This window comes from Haematobia irritans, chromosome 3, assembly GCF_050003625.1.
Source record: "Haematobia irritans isolate KBUSLIRL chromosome 3, ASM5000362v1, whole genome shotgun sequence".
Classification (NCBI taxonomy): domain Eukaryota; kingdom Metazoa; phylum Arthropoda; class Insecta; order Diptera; family Muscidae; genus Haematobia; species Haematobia irritans.
In genome coordinates, this window is record NC_134399.1 from 78849231 (window position 1) to 78863822 (window position 14592).

Consider the following 14592-nt stretch of genomic DNA (forward strand, 5'->3'; position numbering starts at 1 on the left):
CTAAATCGATAGGGATATAGTAAACAAATCTTAGCATAGTATTTATAAATTATTTTAATGTGCATTAGCGAAGAATTGTGCAACTTAAGATGGCTATTATTTCATATTCGAAATTAGTGAAATCCCATGTATGTAACCCATAAACAAGCACCATAGAAAGTGTAGATAGAAATGATCCCAGGAGGAGAAAGAAATAAGAAAGAAAAGTGTACAGCAAGTATTTGTAATTAAAATTTAAATAGTTTAATGAGATTTTATGTGTTTTGTTTTATCTTAAATATTTACAAAAAAAAACAATTTTTGATAAGACAATAAGGAGTACATAATGTATATAAAAGCTTTGACTTGGTACGTGAATTAAACAGAATCAAGTGTATAATGAATACAGAGATGAAGAGAAAAAGACTTTTAAATTACATCTCACAATTAGTAGATCAGTCAAAGTTTAAGTTAAATGGAACTTTTTTTCTCTGTGTGTTGGTTGTTTTGTGAATCATCGATTGAACTATGAACTATGTTCTGCGATGTGGCAAAGATGTATGCACCATTCCATTCAATAAGTGAAATGTATATAGGTGGACGAGTTGGTCTATGTATATATATATAATTTGGAAATACTACAAACTATAGGAATAACCTAAGTGACTACTAAATTTGTATGCAAAACCAAACATGCACACTCTAAAATAGTCTCGAGTTGATGATTTTAGTTTACTAATCTCTACTCTTCTATAAAAGACTGGGAGAGTGAGTTCATCGTTTAACGACGAGTTTTCTTATCATCGGTATCTTTGTACCAATCTTCACAGCCGGGAACATTTTCGGGAGCATCACACATTTCAGTTTCATCATTGTAAACTTCACCAGTTTGACAACCCAAATCACGAGGATCTTCACCATTTAAGCAGACATAGAATTTCTGGCAATCGGTGGGATGAGGATATCTAGGATGAGTAACAGCTTGACCACGGGCATCAGTCTTTGGTTTATCCTTGGGGCAAGTGAAGCCACTGGCTGATTTCTCTGCAAGATGCAAGAAACAATAACATTATGAATTACTTTACAATCTACTAAACAATAACAAAATTTTCACATACTGGCTTCATCAATGCAGTTTTCACGTTTGGCTGTTTCGGGCCATACACAGGTTCCGCTGTATTCATCGAAATACAAGCCCACGGTACACTTGGTTTCCAAAGCATCACCATCAATACAATTGTAGAAGATATTGCAAACAGTTTCATCAGGATGGGCAAAGAAACCATTCTTACGTGGGCAGAATTTGGAAGATTTTGGCTCTTCTGTATATGCAATAAAAAGAGGATATGTTAGTATGGCCTACATTTGAAATAGTTCAGGCTACTTACGTAATTCAACACGATCACCACAATCAACATTGAAGGGTTGGTCACATTTGTTGATTTTTCGATTCAATGGATCAAAGACCAAACCGTCGGGACACAATTTCTCTTTGGCAACACCATCTTCACATTCGTAGTATTTATCACATTGAAGTTCATCTTCGAATTGTCCATTGGGTTTGGGACATTGGAAGGCGGCATCTGGAAAAGGAAAAGAAGTGAAACAATTAGTAATTAATTTACATTGATATTGATTTTGAAATTAAATGTCTATATAGTAAATGTCTGAGCTAAGCGGCGGAACTTTAAGAAAACTGAAATATGACTGAAATATATCGATTTAACATACTAGATTTTTTGATGTATAGACCCAAAATTCCTGGCCAACAATATATTTTAATTTGATAAATTGAAATACCTACACCAAAAAAAGTGAACTCACAATGAAAGAAAATCTAGGTTTATTTTAGAAAATTTTAACTAAACTAATTTTCTAATTGCAAAATTTATTAAAAAATAATTTTTTTCTCTTGTTTAAGAAAATGTCATATGTTGAAGGAAAAAATGGGATTTGTGCTATACGAAGTTGGTAAAGTTTACTAATTTGAGAGATATACAAACTCAATTTAAGCAAACTTCTCCCATTTTAGGAAAATATGAACTATTTTATTTTTTAGTAAAATTGTGCACTATATTTGTATGCAATTTTTTTCTTAATTTTAATACCGTCATTAAAGATAGCAAAAAAATATTCAAATTCAAACATTTGTTCACATTTAACTAAAATCAACTAATCTTCATGAACTAAAATAAGGTTCAGTTTGAGTGTAGGACTGGATAGCTTCATAGATGCTGGGCGCAGTTCCGTAGGTCAAAAATTGCTCCTGAATCCAATGATGTTTTCTTGGATAAACATAAGCATAGATAGGCCAATGCAGACATACTATCCACCTTGATAATCTCTGGAGAACAAGGGCAACATGAGATTATTTATATAAGGACCAGTCGAGGCAAACAGAGAATATTATGGAAAATAGTTGGAGAGTTCGAAAGACAGATACAACCTAATAGATATAATTATAAAGGTGGAGAAAACATGATTGAGCACATATCATAATTCAAAATTAAAAAATATTCATCACTTACTTTAACTGACTTAGTCTTCCGAATTTGATTAAAAAGTTAATTGTATTAATTAATTTTTTAATTAAATTTTTTTTAAATTTTCAATCATTGACTTAATGAACTTAATATTTCTATCTTGATTAAAAAGTTAATTGTATCAATTAATTTATTAATTGATTTTTTTTTCAACTTCAATTAACTTTTTAATTGGAAATATTTTCGTGATATTTTTTTCTGTGCATTTAATTTAATGGTATGTAAATAATTCAATTTAATTTATTTGGTTAATAATGGTTTAGTTAATTTAATTAACTTTATTTAATATTTTTTAATATTCAATTTGATATGATAAATATATTTAATTTATACTTTTTCCAACTAATATATATTTTAAAGTTAAAGTTTTAATGGTAATATCATACGTTTTACTATATTTAATCTTTCTAAGAGCTTAACTCATTTTTAGCATTTCACATACTTTCATAAATATTCACCTAATATATTAAATTTAATATTATTTAAAACAATAACATTAGTTCTATTTCAAATCGTATGTTTTACTAAGATCTTAGAAATTGTTTCTAACTATCAGTATATAAAATTATATATACAAGTTTATTGAAAACTCAAAGTCATTTGCATAAACAACTAAATTTCACTTTCTTTACTATACAAGCAAAATAGATAAATATATATACTAGATATCGATATTTTTTAACTAACAATTTGTACTGGCAACAAAAAGTACATTAACCTCAATTGTTATTCAGTTTCCAGCTAAAGAAAAACTAAACGGGCTAAATGTGTCTGTATGTCGGGGTGGAGAGTTGGAGCAACAATGAAAACTGGTATTGATATGCCATATGTACTCACGATACCACTGTCATGTATGGCAGTGCATTCGACTTCATTACCGGGTCCGATGACTAAACAAATACCTCACTTAAGGTGTGGGTAAGTGGATGAAATTCATTATTAAATCAATGTAGTAAGTAGTTTTGACTACTTACCATAATTGTATATGGTGTAATGGAATAATTTCTATGTTTTTGAACTTTAAGGAAAACAAATTAATTATAAAGCAAACTATGTAAGTGGTAAGACATACACACATACACACCTTGAAAGGCTACCAATACCAAAGCAAATTGCATAACCAGACATTTTCTTAGGTGGCAATAGATAAGACGGGCTAAGACCATCACGAGAACAAGTTATGACTCAGAAATGGTGAAACATTTCTGGTTTATGTGCTTTTACGACAATTTATTATTCTATTATTGTTATTTATAATATTTCTTCGAATTCCAAGAAAAAAGGTTAGCATTTATATTGCTATCGGTATATTTACAGACGAGAATTTCAAAGAATTCTTCCGCACTTGATACTGACTACTGAGTACAATACAAGTTAAATAAATTAAACTTATACAAAAACTAAATTAAATGAATTTTCAAATGATTAAATGAATGAAATAATTTTAATATTAACTTTATTTGATTAAATTTAAACTAATATAATTAATTAAAAAAAAATAGATTAAATAATAATTTACACAAAATTGAATCAAATACAAATAAATAAAATTAAACTGAAATATTTTAAATTAACTCTCACGAAGCTTCGTTCGAGTAAAGTTAGCTAACCAAATTTTAAACCGTATAGCAATATGTAATCCAGCCTATATACGTAAAATATATCACCAAAATTATTCCAATTATATTTTTAAACGAATATTAAAAACAATTGATACAATTATTTTTTTTTATTAAAAATTTAAAACCATAATAAACTATAATAGTAAAAGTGGAAGGTACTAACAATAAAGGTATTGGACCTATATTAATTTTTTAGCTGACGTTGATATTATCATTTCTATGATTAAGGAAATTAAAATTAATTTCGAGATCGAAAACAACAAATATTTTTTCTATGTAGGGAATTGGAACCGTACACAGAAAAAATATTTTATGATTAGATCTCAAAAATGCCTTTTTTTAGATCTCAAGAGATATACATAGATATTATGAGATGCCTCTTTAATTCAATAAAATCGAGAACATTTCTGAGTGTAATGGGAAAATCGGTCCTATAAAAAGATGGTAGACTTTCTGATTGTTTTTTTAGACCCTGCGCCACACTGTGTGGAACAGGGTATTATAAGTTAGTGCATATGTTTGCAACACCCAGAAGGAGACGAGATAGACACATGGTGTATTTGGCAAAAATGTTCAGGGTGGGCTCCTGAGTCGATATAGCCATGTCCGTCTGTCCGTGAACACATTTTTGTAATCAAAGTATAGGTCGCAGTTTTAGTCCAATCGACTTCAAATTTGGCACAAGTATGTGTTTTGGCTCAGAATAGAACCCTATTGATTTTGGAAGAAATCGGTTCAGATTTGGATATAGCTCTTATATATATATATATATATATATATATATATATATATATATATATATATATATATATATATATATATATATATATATATATATATATATATATATATATATATATATATATATATATATATATATATATATATATATATATATATATAAGAGCAATATCCAAATCTGAACCGATTTCTTCCAAAATCAATAGGGTTCTATTCTGAGCCAAAACACATACATATATATATATATATATTCCGCCCGATATGGGCTTATATGGCCCCAGAAGCCAGAGTTTTACCCTAATTTGCTTAAAATTTTGCGCAAGAAGAACAATTAGTACTATAGTCAAGTGTGCCAAATTTCATTGAAATCGGTTCAGATTTAGATATAGCTCCCATATATATCTTTCGCCCGATATGGACTAATACGGTCCCAGAAGCCAGAGTTTTACCCCAATTTGGTTGCAATTTTGCACTAGGAATACAACTAGTAGTGTAGTCAAGTGTGCCAAATTTTATTGAAATCGGTTCAGATTTAGATATAGCTCCCATATATATCGTTCGCCCGATTTACACTCATATGACCACAGTGTCCAATCTTTTACTCCGATTTAATTGAAATTTTGCACAGGGAGTAGAATTAGCATTGTAGCTATGCGTGCCAAATTTGGTTGAAATCGGTTCAGATTTAGATATAGCTCCCATATATAGCTTTCGCCCGATTTACACTCATATGACCACAGAGGCCAATTGTTTGCTCCGATTTAGTTGAAATTTTGCACAGGGAGTAGAATTAGCATTGTAGCTATGCGTGCCAAATTTGGTTGAAATCGGTTCAGATATAGATATAGCTCCCATATATAGCTTTCGCCCGATTTACACTCATATGACCACAGAGGCCAATTTTTTGCTCCGATTTAGTTGAAATTTTGCACAGGGAGTAGAATAAGCATTGCAGCTATGTGTGCCAAATTTGGTTGAAATCGGTTCAGATTTAGATATAGCTCCCATATATATATGTTTTTCTGATTTCGACAAAAATGGTCAAAATACCAACATTTTCCTTGTAAAATCGCCACTGCTTAGTCGAAAAGTTGTAAAAATTACTCTAATTTTCTTAAACTTCTAATACATATATATCGAGCTATAAATCGTAAATAAACGTTTGCGAAGTTTCCGTAAAATTGCTTCAGATTTAAATGTTTCCCATATTTATACCCTGCGCATTATTTTACTAACATTGTTTTGTAGAAGTCTATCAAATTCTGTCCTGATCGAGTGATATTTAAATGTATGTATTTGGGACAAACCTTTATATATAGCACCCAACACACGGACGGACGGTGATATGGTATCGAAAATTTAGATCTACAAAGTAGTGCAGGGTATAATATAGTCGGCCCCGCCCGACTTTAGACTTTCCTTACTTGTTTTTTACTAACATTGTGTTCCACCATAGTGCATTAGCCGACTTAAAATTTTGACGGATGTGATATGGTATCGAAAATTTAGATCTACAAAGTGGTGCAGGGTATAATATAGTCGGCCCAGCCCCACTTTAGACTTTCCTTACTTGTTTTTTTTTCACAACATCAATTTTTTAAAAGACTTTAATCTTTGGTCAGTATGCCTTTGCTCAACATGATTATCTGTGACTGGAACTAAATTTTTTGTCCGATTTTTCTAACTACTTTAACGTTCATAATATTATTATTCAAATAAATTGCTAACTTTAAAACCAAAAATATTTGGTTATAACAGCAGAGAATTTAATCTTTTCTCCTTGTTGTGATGCAGTACACTGGTGGAAAAAAGGCGGTACGTGGCCATTACCATTTGCTATTTATAGTTTAGTTCAAGTTACTTTTCAATTTTGACACCACATTATATCAAATCATTTACATCTGGTATTATTATGGTATTAACTATCACATCTCCATAATATATGATATGTCGCCGTTGCTAAAAACTAATTGGTCGCCTTGGTAGTTTATTTTCTTCACATAAAGTAAGTAGGCGAGCAAATTACAATATTTTCTTGGAAAACGTGACACCAAAAAACTAAATTTGTGAAGCATTGGTAAGTATAATATGTTTTAACATTATTAATTTTTGTTAATTCGGCATTCTTCTCTCATTAGATGCGTAAGAGACATACAAAAGATTTCCAAATCTCACAGCAAACAAGTTGAGACATGCAGTGCCTGCGATGGGGCAGATAATTTAGTGAATAACTTGAGAATAACTTTTAGAAAATTATAAGATGAAAAAAATGAGGTATATGTATGTATTTTATATATTAAATACATTAAAGAAAAAAGTCTTTGTTGCGTGTGTTTTATTAAACTAACATATATTAAAAAATACCGGGTTTGTATTAAACCCAATACCGTTTTTGTATTATTTTTTAATACCGCACTATAATAATTTTTCTATGGGTGTATTTATTGAGGCAGGAATAGTTTAAATTTTTGAATTCTTTGAAGACTTAAATATGTTCATAGTTACCGGTAGCAAGCATTTCTATTTGAACGATAAAAACTCTAACATTAATAAAAGCTAATGGCAAAGACAATGTTCATTGCTGTTGTATTAATAACAACAAAAACTTGTTTAGGTAATTTAACATTAATAAGTTTAAACTTTGGCATTTAATGCAAGTTTTCTAGCACAACGATATAAAAAGCAAATCAATTGCATTCTGTTAGCAACCACCAATTCGTTGGATCAACTTAAACATTTATGAGCTTTTATCGCTTTATGCAGACAGAATGACACCTTGTCATAACTGAAATATGTAGACTCTGTAATGTTTGTTTGTTTTTTGAATTTAACGGGTGTGTAAATTTACCGGTTGCATTCCATGAAAATACCATATGGTTATTACACACACAAGAATACGTTTTTTTTTTGCCGGAAGCGAAATTTTAGTCAAACAATGATCACAGACAATAGTAAAATAACGGAAGGGAATTTATGGAAACATTTATATGCTATAAGTACCTCCACTACTATGAATGACTGTAAACTAATATAATTTTTTATTGTTTTTTAATTGTAAATGATAAACCGAAATAAACTTCGTTTATCTAAAATTTCGTTGTGAGGAAAATAAATAATAATTACAAAGAAAAATTTCGTTTCGGAGAATGTTTTTTTTTGTTCTTAACCAAGCATAAAAAATCCAAAAGAAAACTTGGATATTATATTACTCGTATTTTTTGAGTGTATTTGTACACTGAAAAAATTGTGAACCCACCAGGAAGAAAATTTTGAATATTTTTAGAAAATTTTAACTAAACAGTATTACAACCGCTGGTATCACGCCGATATCACAAAAATAAGTAAATATTTTTCGACAAATTCAAGAAAATTTATTAGACATAATTAATTCTTTTCACTTGTTAAAGAATATTTTGTAGTTTGAAGGAAAAAATTGGAGTTCAAAATTGCAAGAATGTCTTTAGTGACATACGAAGTTCATGATACACGCATTTGTATTTTACAAATTTTAAGAAATAATGAACTATGGAAATACGAATTTAGTAAATCTTTATGCTTAATTTGTGTATAATTTTTTCCAGTTTTTTTTTAGTTAAGTTAATTAACGTACGCAAAAATTATTAGAATAAAGGAAACTTTCTGCAAACATAATAATTCCATGAACTAAAAAAAAGTTAAATTGGCTTTAGTGAAATAGAGAGTTCAAAATTTTTTTGAGTGTAAAAAAATAATTGTATTTATTTTGTTGTTGTTTATTATTATTACTCCTTCAAATGCCATTCAATGATGTGGGAATTTTTTATCTTTTGTTTTGGTCCATTATTATTGAAATTTGAATCTATTTTGTTTTCACTTGACTGGTATTATATGAAATTGGTTTTTATGTCTATGGGCACTGTGAAAGATTGAGGCCAATGTCAATCTGATTAACATAAATTTCTTTGATTTATTTGGGCCAAAATAAATAAAACCGAACTACCAACAAAAAAAAATACACTTCCAGTATTCAAGTTCATTATTGCGAAATATAGTTTAACGATGTGCATTTTTAATTAGCATAAATTTAAGATCAGTTAAAGTAGTGGCAACCGGTTAGTAATTAAATGTCATATAACCAGAAGTCATCTTATAAATAGTTTTTATGTATTTTTATTCATTAATTATAGATTTTCGGTAGAATTGAGAGTAATCTTCCATAGAAATAAGCGAATCTGTTGGATTAAAAAATTAAAAATTTAAATGCATATGTTATATACTGATGCTATAGAGGAAACTAATGTATATTTAATCCAATTATACGATTATTAATTGAAAGACAATAATTTAAAAAAAATGTCATTTATCAAGGAAGTTTGCCTTGCCGAATCTCGTACATTTAGAAAATTATATGTCAAAAATTTAAAAAACATACATACACTGAAAGAAGAGTTTTTTTCTGAGGCACGAAATTTTAGACAAGCAAAATATTTTCTTAAAATCATATAAAACATTTGAAATACAATCTTTTCATCATACAAACATAAAGGCCAGAGTTGATCGAAATCCATGCCGCAATGGTAGAAAACTTGCTCGTGAGCTGAACATAACGCAAGAACGGAGGCAACACCGTTTGACAAATGAAATTGGACTAAAGCCATTAATGTTTCAAAAAGAGCAAGAGTTCAGTGAAGCACAAAAAAGAGCCAAGAAATTACTTCGATTCACCGATCATAATAAATTCCGAGGGATCAAAATAAATGCCGAATATTATCGGGAAAATTTCCTAATTGAAGTATGCATTCCACCAAAACTCAGCACCATTGCACTCAACACGTGTTAATCAAGAACTCAATCCGTTGGTTCATTTTGGATAGCATGGTTGGTACTAATAATAAAAGGGTCGATCATCTTCGCCATCATCTTCAAAAAACCGCAGAGCTACTTTCGTGCAGGATGTGATGGTTTTGTGGGCTTTATAAAGTCCATAATTGGGAGCTCGCGTGGAGCAATGGTTATGCCCGTTGCCCGTCTTGCATACAAAGAGTCATGGCTTCAATCCCAGTTTCGATCAAAAACCAAGAAGTTTTTGGCGTTGCCCTCTCAGTTTCAAAACTTCTCTAAGTGGTTTCACCGCAAAGTGGAACGCCATTTGGATAAGGCTATAAACAGCGGAGCCCTTGTCATTGAACTAAACATAGAATAGGGAAATTCACTACTGTAATATCACAATGGACTGAATAGTCTATAGGTTAGGTTAGGTTAGGTGGCAGCCCGATGTATCAGGCTCACTTAGACTATTCAGTCCATAGTGATACCACATTGGTGAACTTCTCTCTTATCACTGATTGTTGCCCGATTCCATGTTAAGCTCAATGACAAGGGATCTCCTTTTTACAGCCGAGTGCGAACGGCGTTCCACATTGCAGTGAAACCACTTAGAGAAGCTTTGAAACCCTCCGAAATGTCACCAGCATTACTGAGGTGGGATAATCCACAGCTGAAAAATTTTTTGGTGTTCGGTCGAAGCAGGAATCGAATGGTTAGCATGCAAGGCGGGCATGCTAACCATTGCACCACGGTGGCTCCCAGGAATAGTCTATGTGAACCTGGAATATCGGGCTGCCACAACACCTAACCTAATTCGTGTCAAAGATAGGCAATTCCAACAAACTGATTCTAAAATTTTACGTTATTTCGGATTTGGAAAATAATGCAAAAATATAGCGCTTTTCTTTGTGGCATTACTTATCAGTCACCTTGTATATACAAATTTCAAGCCTGTAACTATGACGCCATTGTATGAATTATTCAGCTTTTTCGTGTTTTTCCAGACTTTGAAGACCCTATCCGAGTTAAGTCCAACTTTTAATTTTAAACATAGAACGCATGATATGTTAGACGAGGACACATGATAGTTCCCCTCTGTGCAGCAAAATAGTTTCTTGCTCTCCTTACAACATTAATGGAAACCAATGGTGGCATACTCTTTTTTCAATATTTTATTTTAAAGACGATTTTTGCTTGAAACATTGCATAATTTGTACTTGAAGTCCTGTCTGAGTTTAGAAATTTGAAATTGTGCTTTTGGGGTCTTTAAACCAATAAAAAAATTATCAATTACGCAAAAATCAAATTTAAAAGAGATTTATAATTTAAATTAATCTTTGGCTCGGGAACAATACCAAAATAATTATTCTAAAGGCAAATGTCCATATTCAAAATAATTTATTGAAAGTTTAAGGAAAATCTTTGGAATTTGACCAGATTTTTCAGTGTAGCTGATATGTAACACTTCTGCACAGAAAAAAAAATCCGTAGTTAAACTAACGCTAAATTTAATTTATTTTTATAGGAAAAAATTTATTTGCTTGTAGTTATATTTTATAATTTTTTTCGAAATTTTCCAAAGCTTAATGAAATCTTACTTTTTTAAGTATGTCTCAAAATTTTTATGAACTAAACGTGAGTATAAACCTCAATGACCGTACACATAAGTTCAATATGAATTAAAGCAAAATAAGAAATCTCAAAATGTGGAGTAAAATTTAGTTCAATTTTCGTGCGAGGTAGTACATTCTTCCTATAAAACAGTTCACTTTTTTTTCGGTGTACAAATATTGGCAAAATTATATATTCAGAAAGACTCCGTGGCCTCTTCGGTCATAGACTGTAGCAAATTTCTCAACGATATGACTGAACAGTTCAATATTTATACAAGGCATAGAAACATGACAATAGGCTGCAGAGCAGATGACTTGGCAAGGAACAACCGTACACTTTACAGAATGTTTATAATCTGTAGGTATATCTGTTGCAACCTGGAAACTCAAATTGTGTGAAATGCTATTTGAATGGCAAATAATTGATGTCCTTTTAGAATTGAGAAGACACCGAAAAAATTGTTGATTATTGTTTTCAAGACGTCAGCTATCTCTGATATGATAATGGGGAGATCTCTAACAAGTTAGGATTGAAGTATAAATACTTCCCAGCAAGCTTAGTGTTTAATATCCTCAGAATGTGACATAACAAAAAAATTCCCGATCAATATTATGACAGAAATCTTAGCTTTATTCTTAATACTTTTCAAGCATACACAGTGAAAAATATTAAAAGGAATATATAGTTCATCGCTTCCGATAATTGAGTAACAAATTATTATAAAACTGAAAAGCCACCACAATTTCCTTATTCACATATTTATCTGCACTTTCAAATTGTCCATCCACATTGATTGATAAAAATGTGCAATTATTTTCATTAGAAAAATAAAAATTATACAAATTATGTGGTAATCCAAAATTGGTAAAATGTTTTTGTTTTTCTCAACATCTTCGTAACTTCAGTTGCCATTGATGCAATTCGCAAAGGAAGCCACCACATCACAATCAAAAAATCAAAAAAAAAAATTGTACAAAATTTCTTAACACTCACTTGCAGATGCAACGCACAAAGCGGCCACAATGGTACACACAATAAATTGCCTCATTTTGTGTTGATTTGTTTTGTTTATATTTTGGCACGATTTGTCCTTAAATTAAAATTTTCCACCACACTGCACACTCTAGATTTTTGCGAATCAGTTTATACAAAACGACGTCCTAACTGAACGATGGTTAAACTGAAACTACAAATTGACATGCAGCAACTCTTACTTTTGAAGACTCAAAAACTTTGCTTTTGCTGCTACTGCTACTGCTAGTGATGGGGTGTAAGTAAGCCGGGACTGCGCGTGCGCATGCGCATATTGAAAAAACCACAATACCGGGTTTAATTGCTAGATCGTCCGTCCGCCCATTCATTTGAACGTATGTGTATGCATTTGATTATCGTTGTTTTTGCAATGCGGTTCATTTTCTTCTTTTTACTCTGCGGTTTACTGGTTTCTTCCAAGCAAGTCTTTGGGGCTTGGGACTTATGGGGTCTTGTCAGCCAACACCAGACGACAGACAACTAGCGTTTTTTTTTTGTTTGTGTGTTAACGTCAAAAGTGTGACTTGGCATATCAAAATCGTTTTGAGAAGCGAGACAAAGGTGAACACATAAAGTTAAGAAAAAATCTGCATACGACCATATCTTTAGGCATAAAAATGCACAGAGACACCAAATGCAAATTCAATGATACCTCCTGCCATTAGTATTGAGCTTATTTTGATGGGTTCATATTTTTATTGATGTTGTTTTTTTTGTGTGTTTGTTTTTGTTTTGACCAAAGATAAGCATCATTAAGATGTGTCTTTATATACAATTTTCATAAATTACTACTCCTTTGTTTGCGAGGTGCTTCAAATGCATAATTTAATAGAGTAGTTCTCGGAGTTTTCTTAAAAGTTTTACTTAAGATTATTATCAAAATGAGACCAGAGATATATAAATATGGAATAATCAGTAAAGTAGATTTTTCTTTTTTTTTTGAATATTTAACATGATTCCAAAAATACAAATGCATTTGTTGAATATTTACAACGAACAAAATTGTTATAATTGGGCATATTTTCATAACAAATATATATTATTATTGCAACGAAAATTGTTTATTCCTGCTTTTGTTGCATACAAAAAATGGTAAATATAAAATATTGTGATCAAAGAATGAAACCGACCCATTTTTGTCAGCTACGGTGGTACCCGTAGTTTTATCCTCCGGCGGCGGCTTGATGCACTGAAAAAAATATTGTCGTGAGGTCAAAGATTTCATGTCTTTAAAATACGAATACAAATTTTGCATAGAAGACGCATTTCTCTAAAATAAAGTTATTTTCCTTGTCCAAAAGTCGATAAACTTTTCAATGAAGGCGTATTGTCCTTATAATTAAGTGATTTGACTTAAAAATGGGTATCTTAACACGAAAGAAAACATTTATAGGCTAAGGTCAACTTGACTTTAATAATTCAGAAAAATTCTTTAAATTTAATGAAATTGTGTTTAAATGTGTTGTATTTTTGCATCTTGACAACAAAGCAAAAAATCGTTCAAATATAGGACATGTTTTTCAAAACTTTATTTTAAAGAAGTTTTTTACTTCAAACATAGCATAATTTCTACTGGAAGTCGAGTCCTAATTTGGAAAATAAAGTTGCCGTTAACTCGTTTTTAAAGGACTTTGATATCATATGAAGAAAAAAGCTGAGAAAGAAGCAAGTACACAAAACCTAAATTTAAAAGAGAATTGTGTCTTAAAAGTATCCTTACTTGTATTCTCCGCTTCTTTGGCTCGGAATCAATACCAAATTTTTTAAAGTAAAGACAAAATCTTTGGAACCGAGTATGCTTTTTTTTCAGTGTGGCTAAGCCGATATTAATTTGTCTATTCGGCGGCGGAAAATTATTCATTATAAAATAAATTTGATTAATTGGCGGCTAAATTTGAGTCGATATGAGTCGACATATTCGGCGGCGACGTCGACTGGTAAAAAATGGTCGGCGGCGGCTAAATTCGGAGGCGGCTTCATTCTCTGATTGTGATCTAAAAGGATAATATTTTTCATAATAAAAATAATACAATGAAGTAAACCTGGGTACACTGAAAACAAATATTAATCTTAATTGAAAGATTATGCAACTTTAGGACACGCAATTTGTTCAATGTTAATGACAAATAAAGAACTTTCAATTAAAAGAGAGTTCATAATCTTTGTCTTAACGTTTTTTTTATTAAATTTAGTATACAAAAATTTGCTTTCTTTCGACAAAGCTGTATATCTTCGATGAAATATGTATTTGTTTT

General features: G+C 30.9%; 1 protein-coding gene across 1 annotated transcript; it reads right to left on the bottom strand.

Moving 5' to 3' along the window:
* Positions 1 to 220: 220 nt before the first annotated feature.
* obst-A (obstructor-A) lies at positions 221 to 12505 on the bottom strand. The gene is made up of 4 exons (XM_075298972.1): positions 12299 to 12505; positions 1368 to 1562; positions 1098 to 1301; positions 221 to 1023 (listed from the first exon to the last, which is right to left on the bottom strand). The coding sequence occupies exons 1-4, from the start codon at positions 12351 to 12353 to the stop codon at positions 761 to 763; spliced, it is 717 nt and encodes a 238-aa protein (XP_075155087.1). The 5' UTR covers positions 12354 to 12505; the 3' UTR covers positions 221 to 760.
* Positions 12506 to 14592: the final 2087 nt, after the last annotated feature.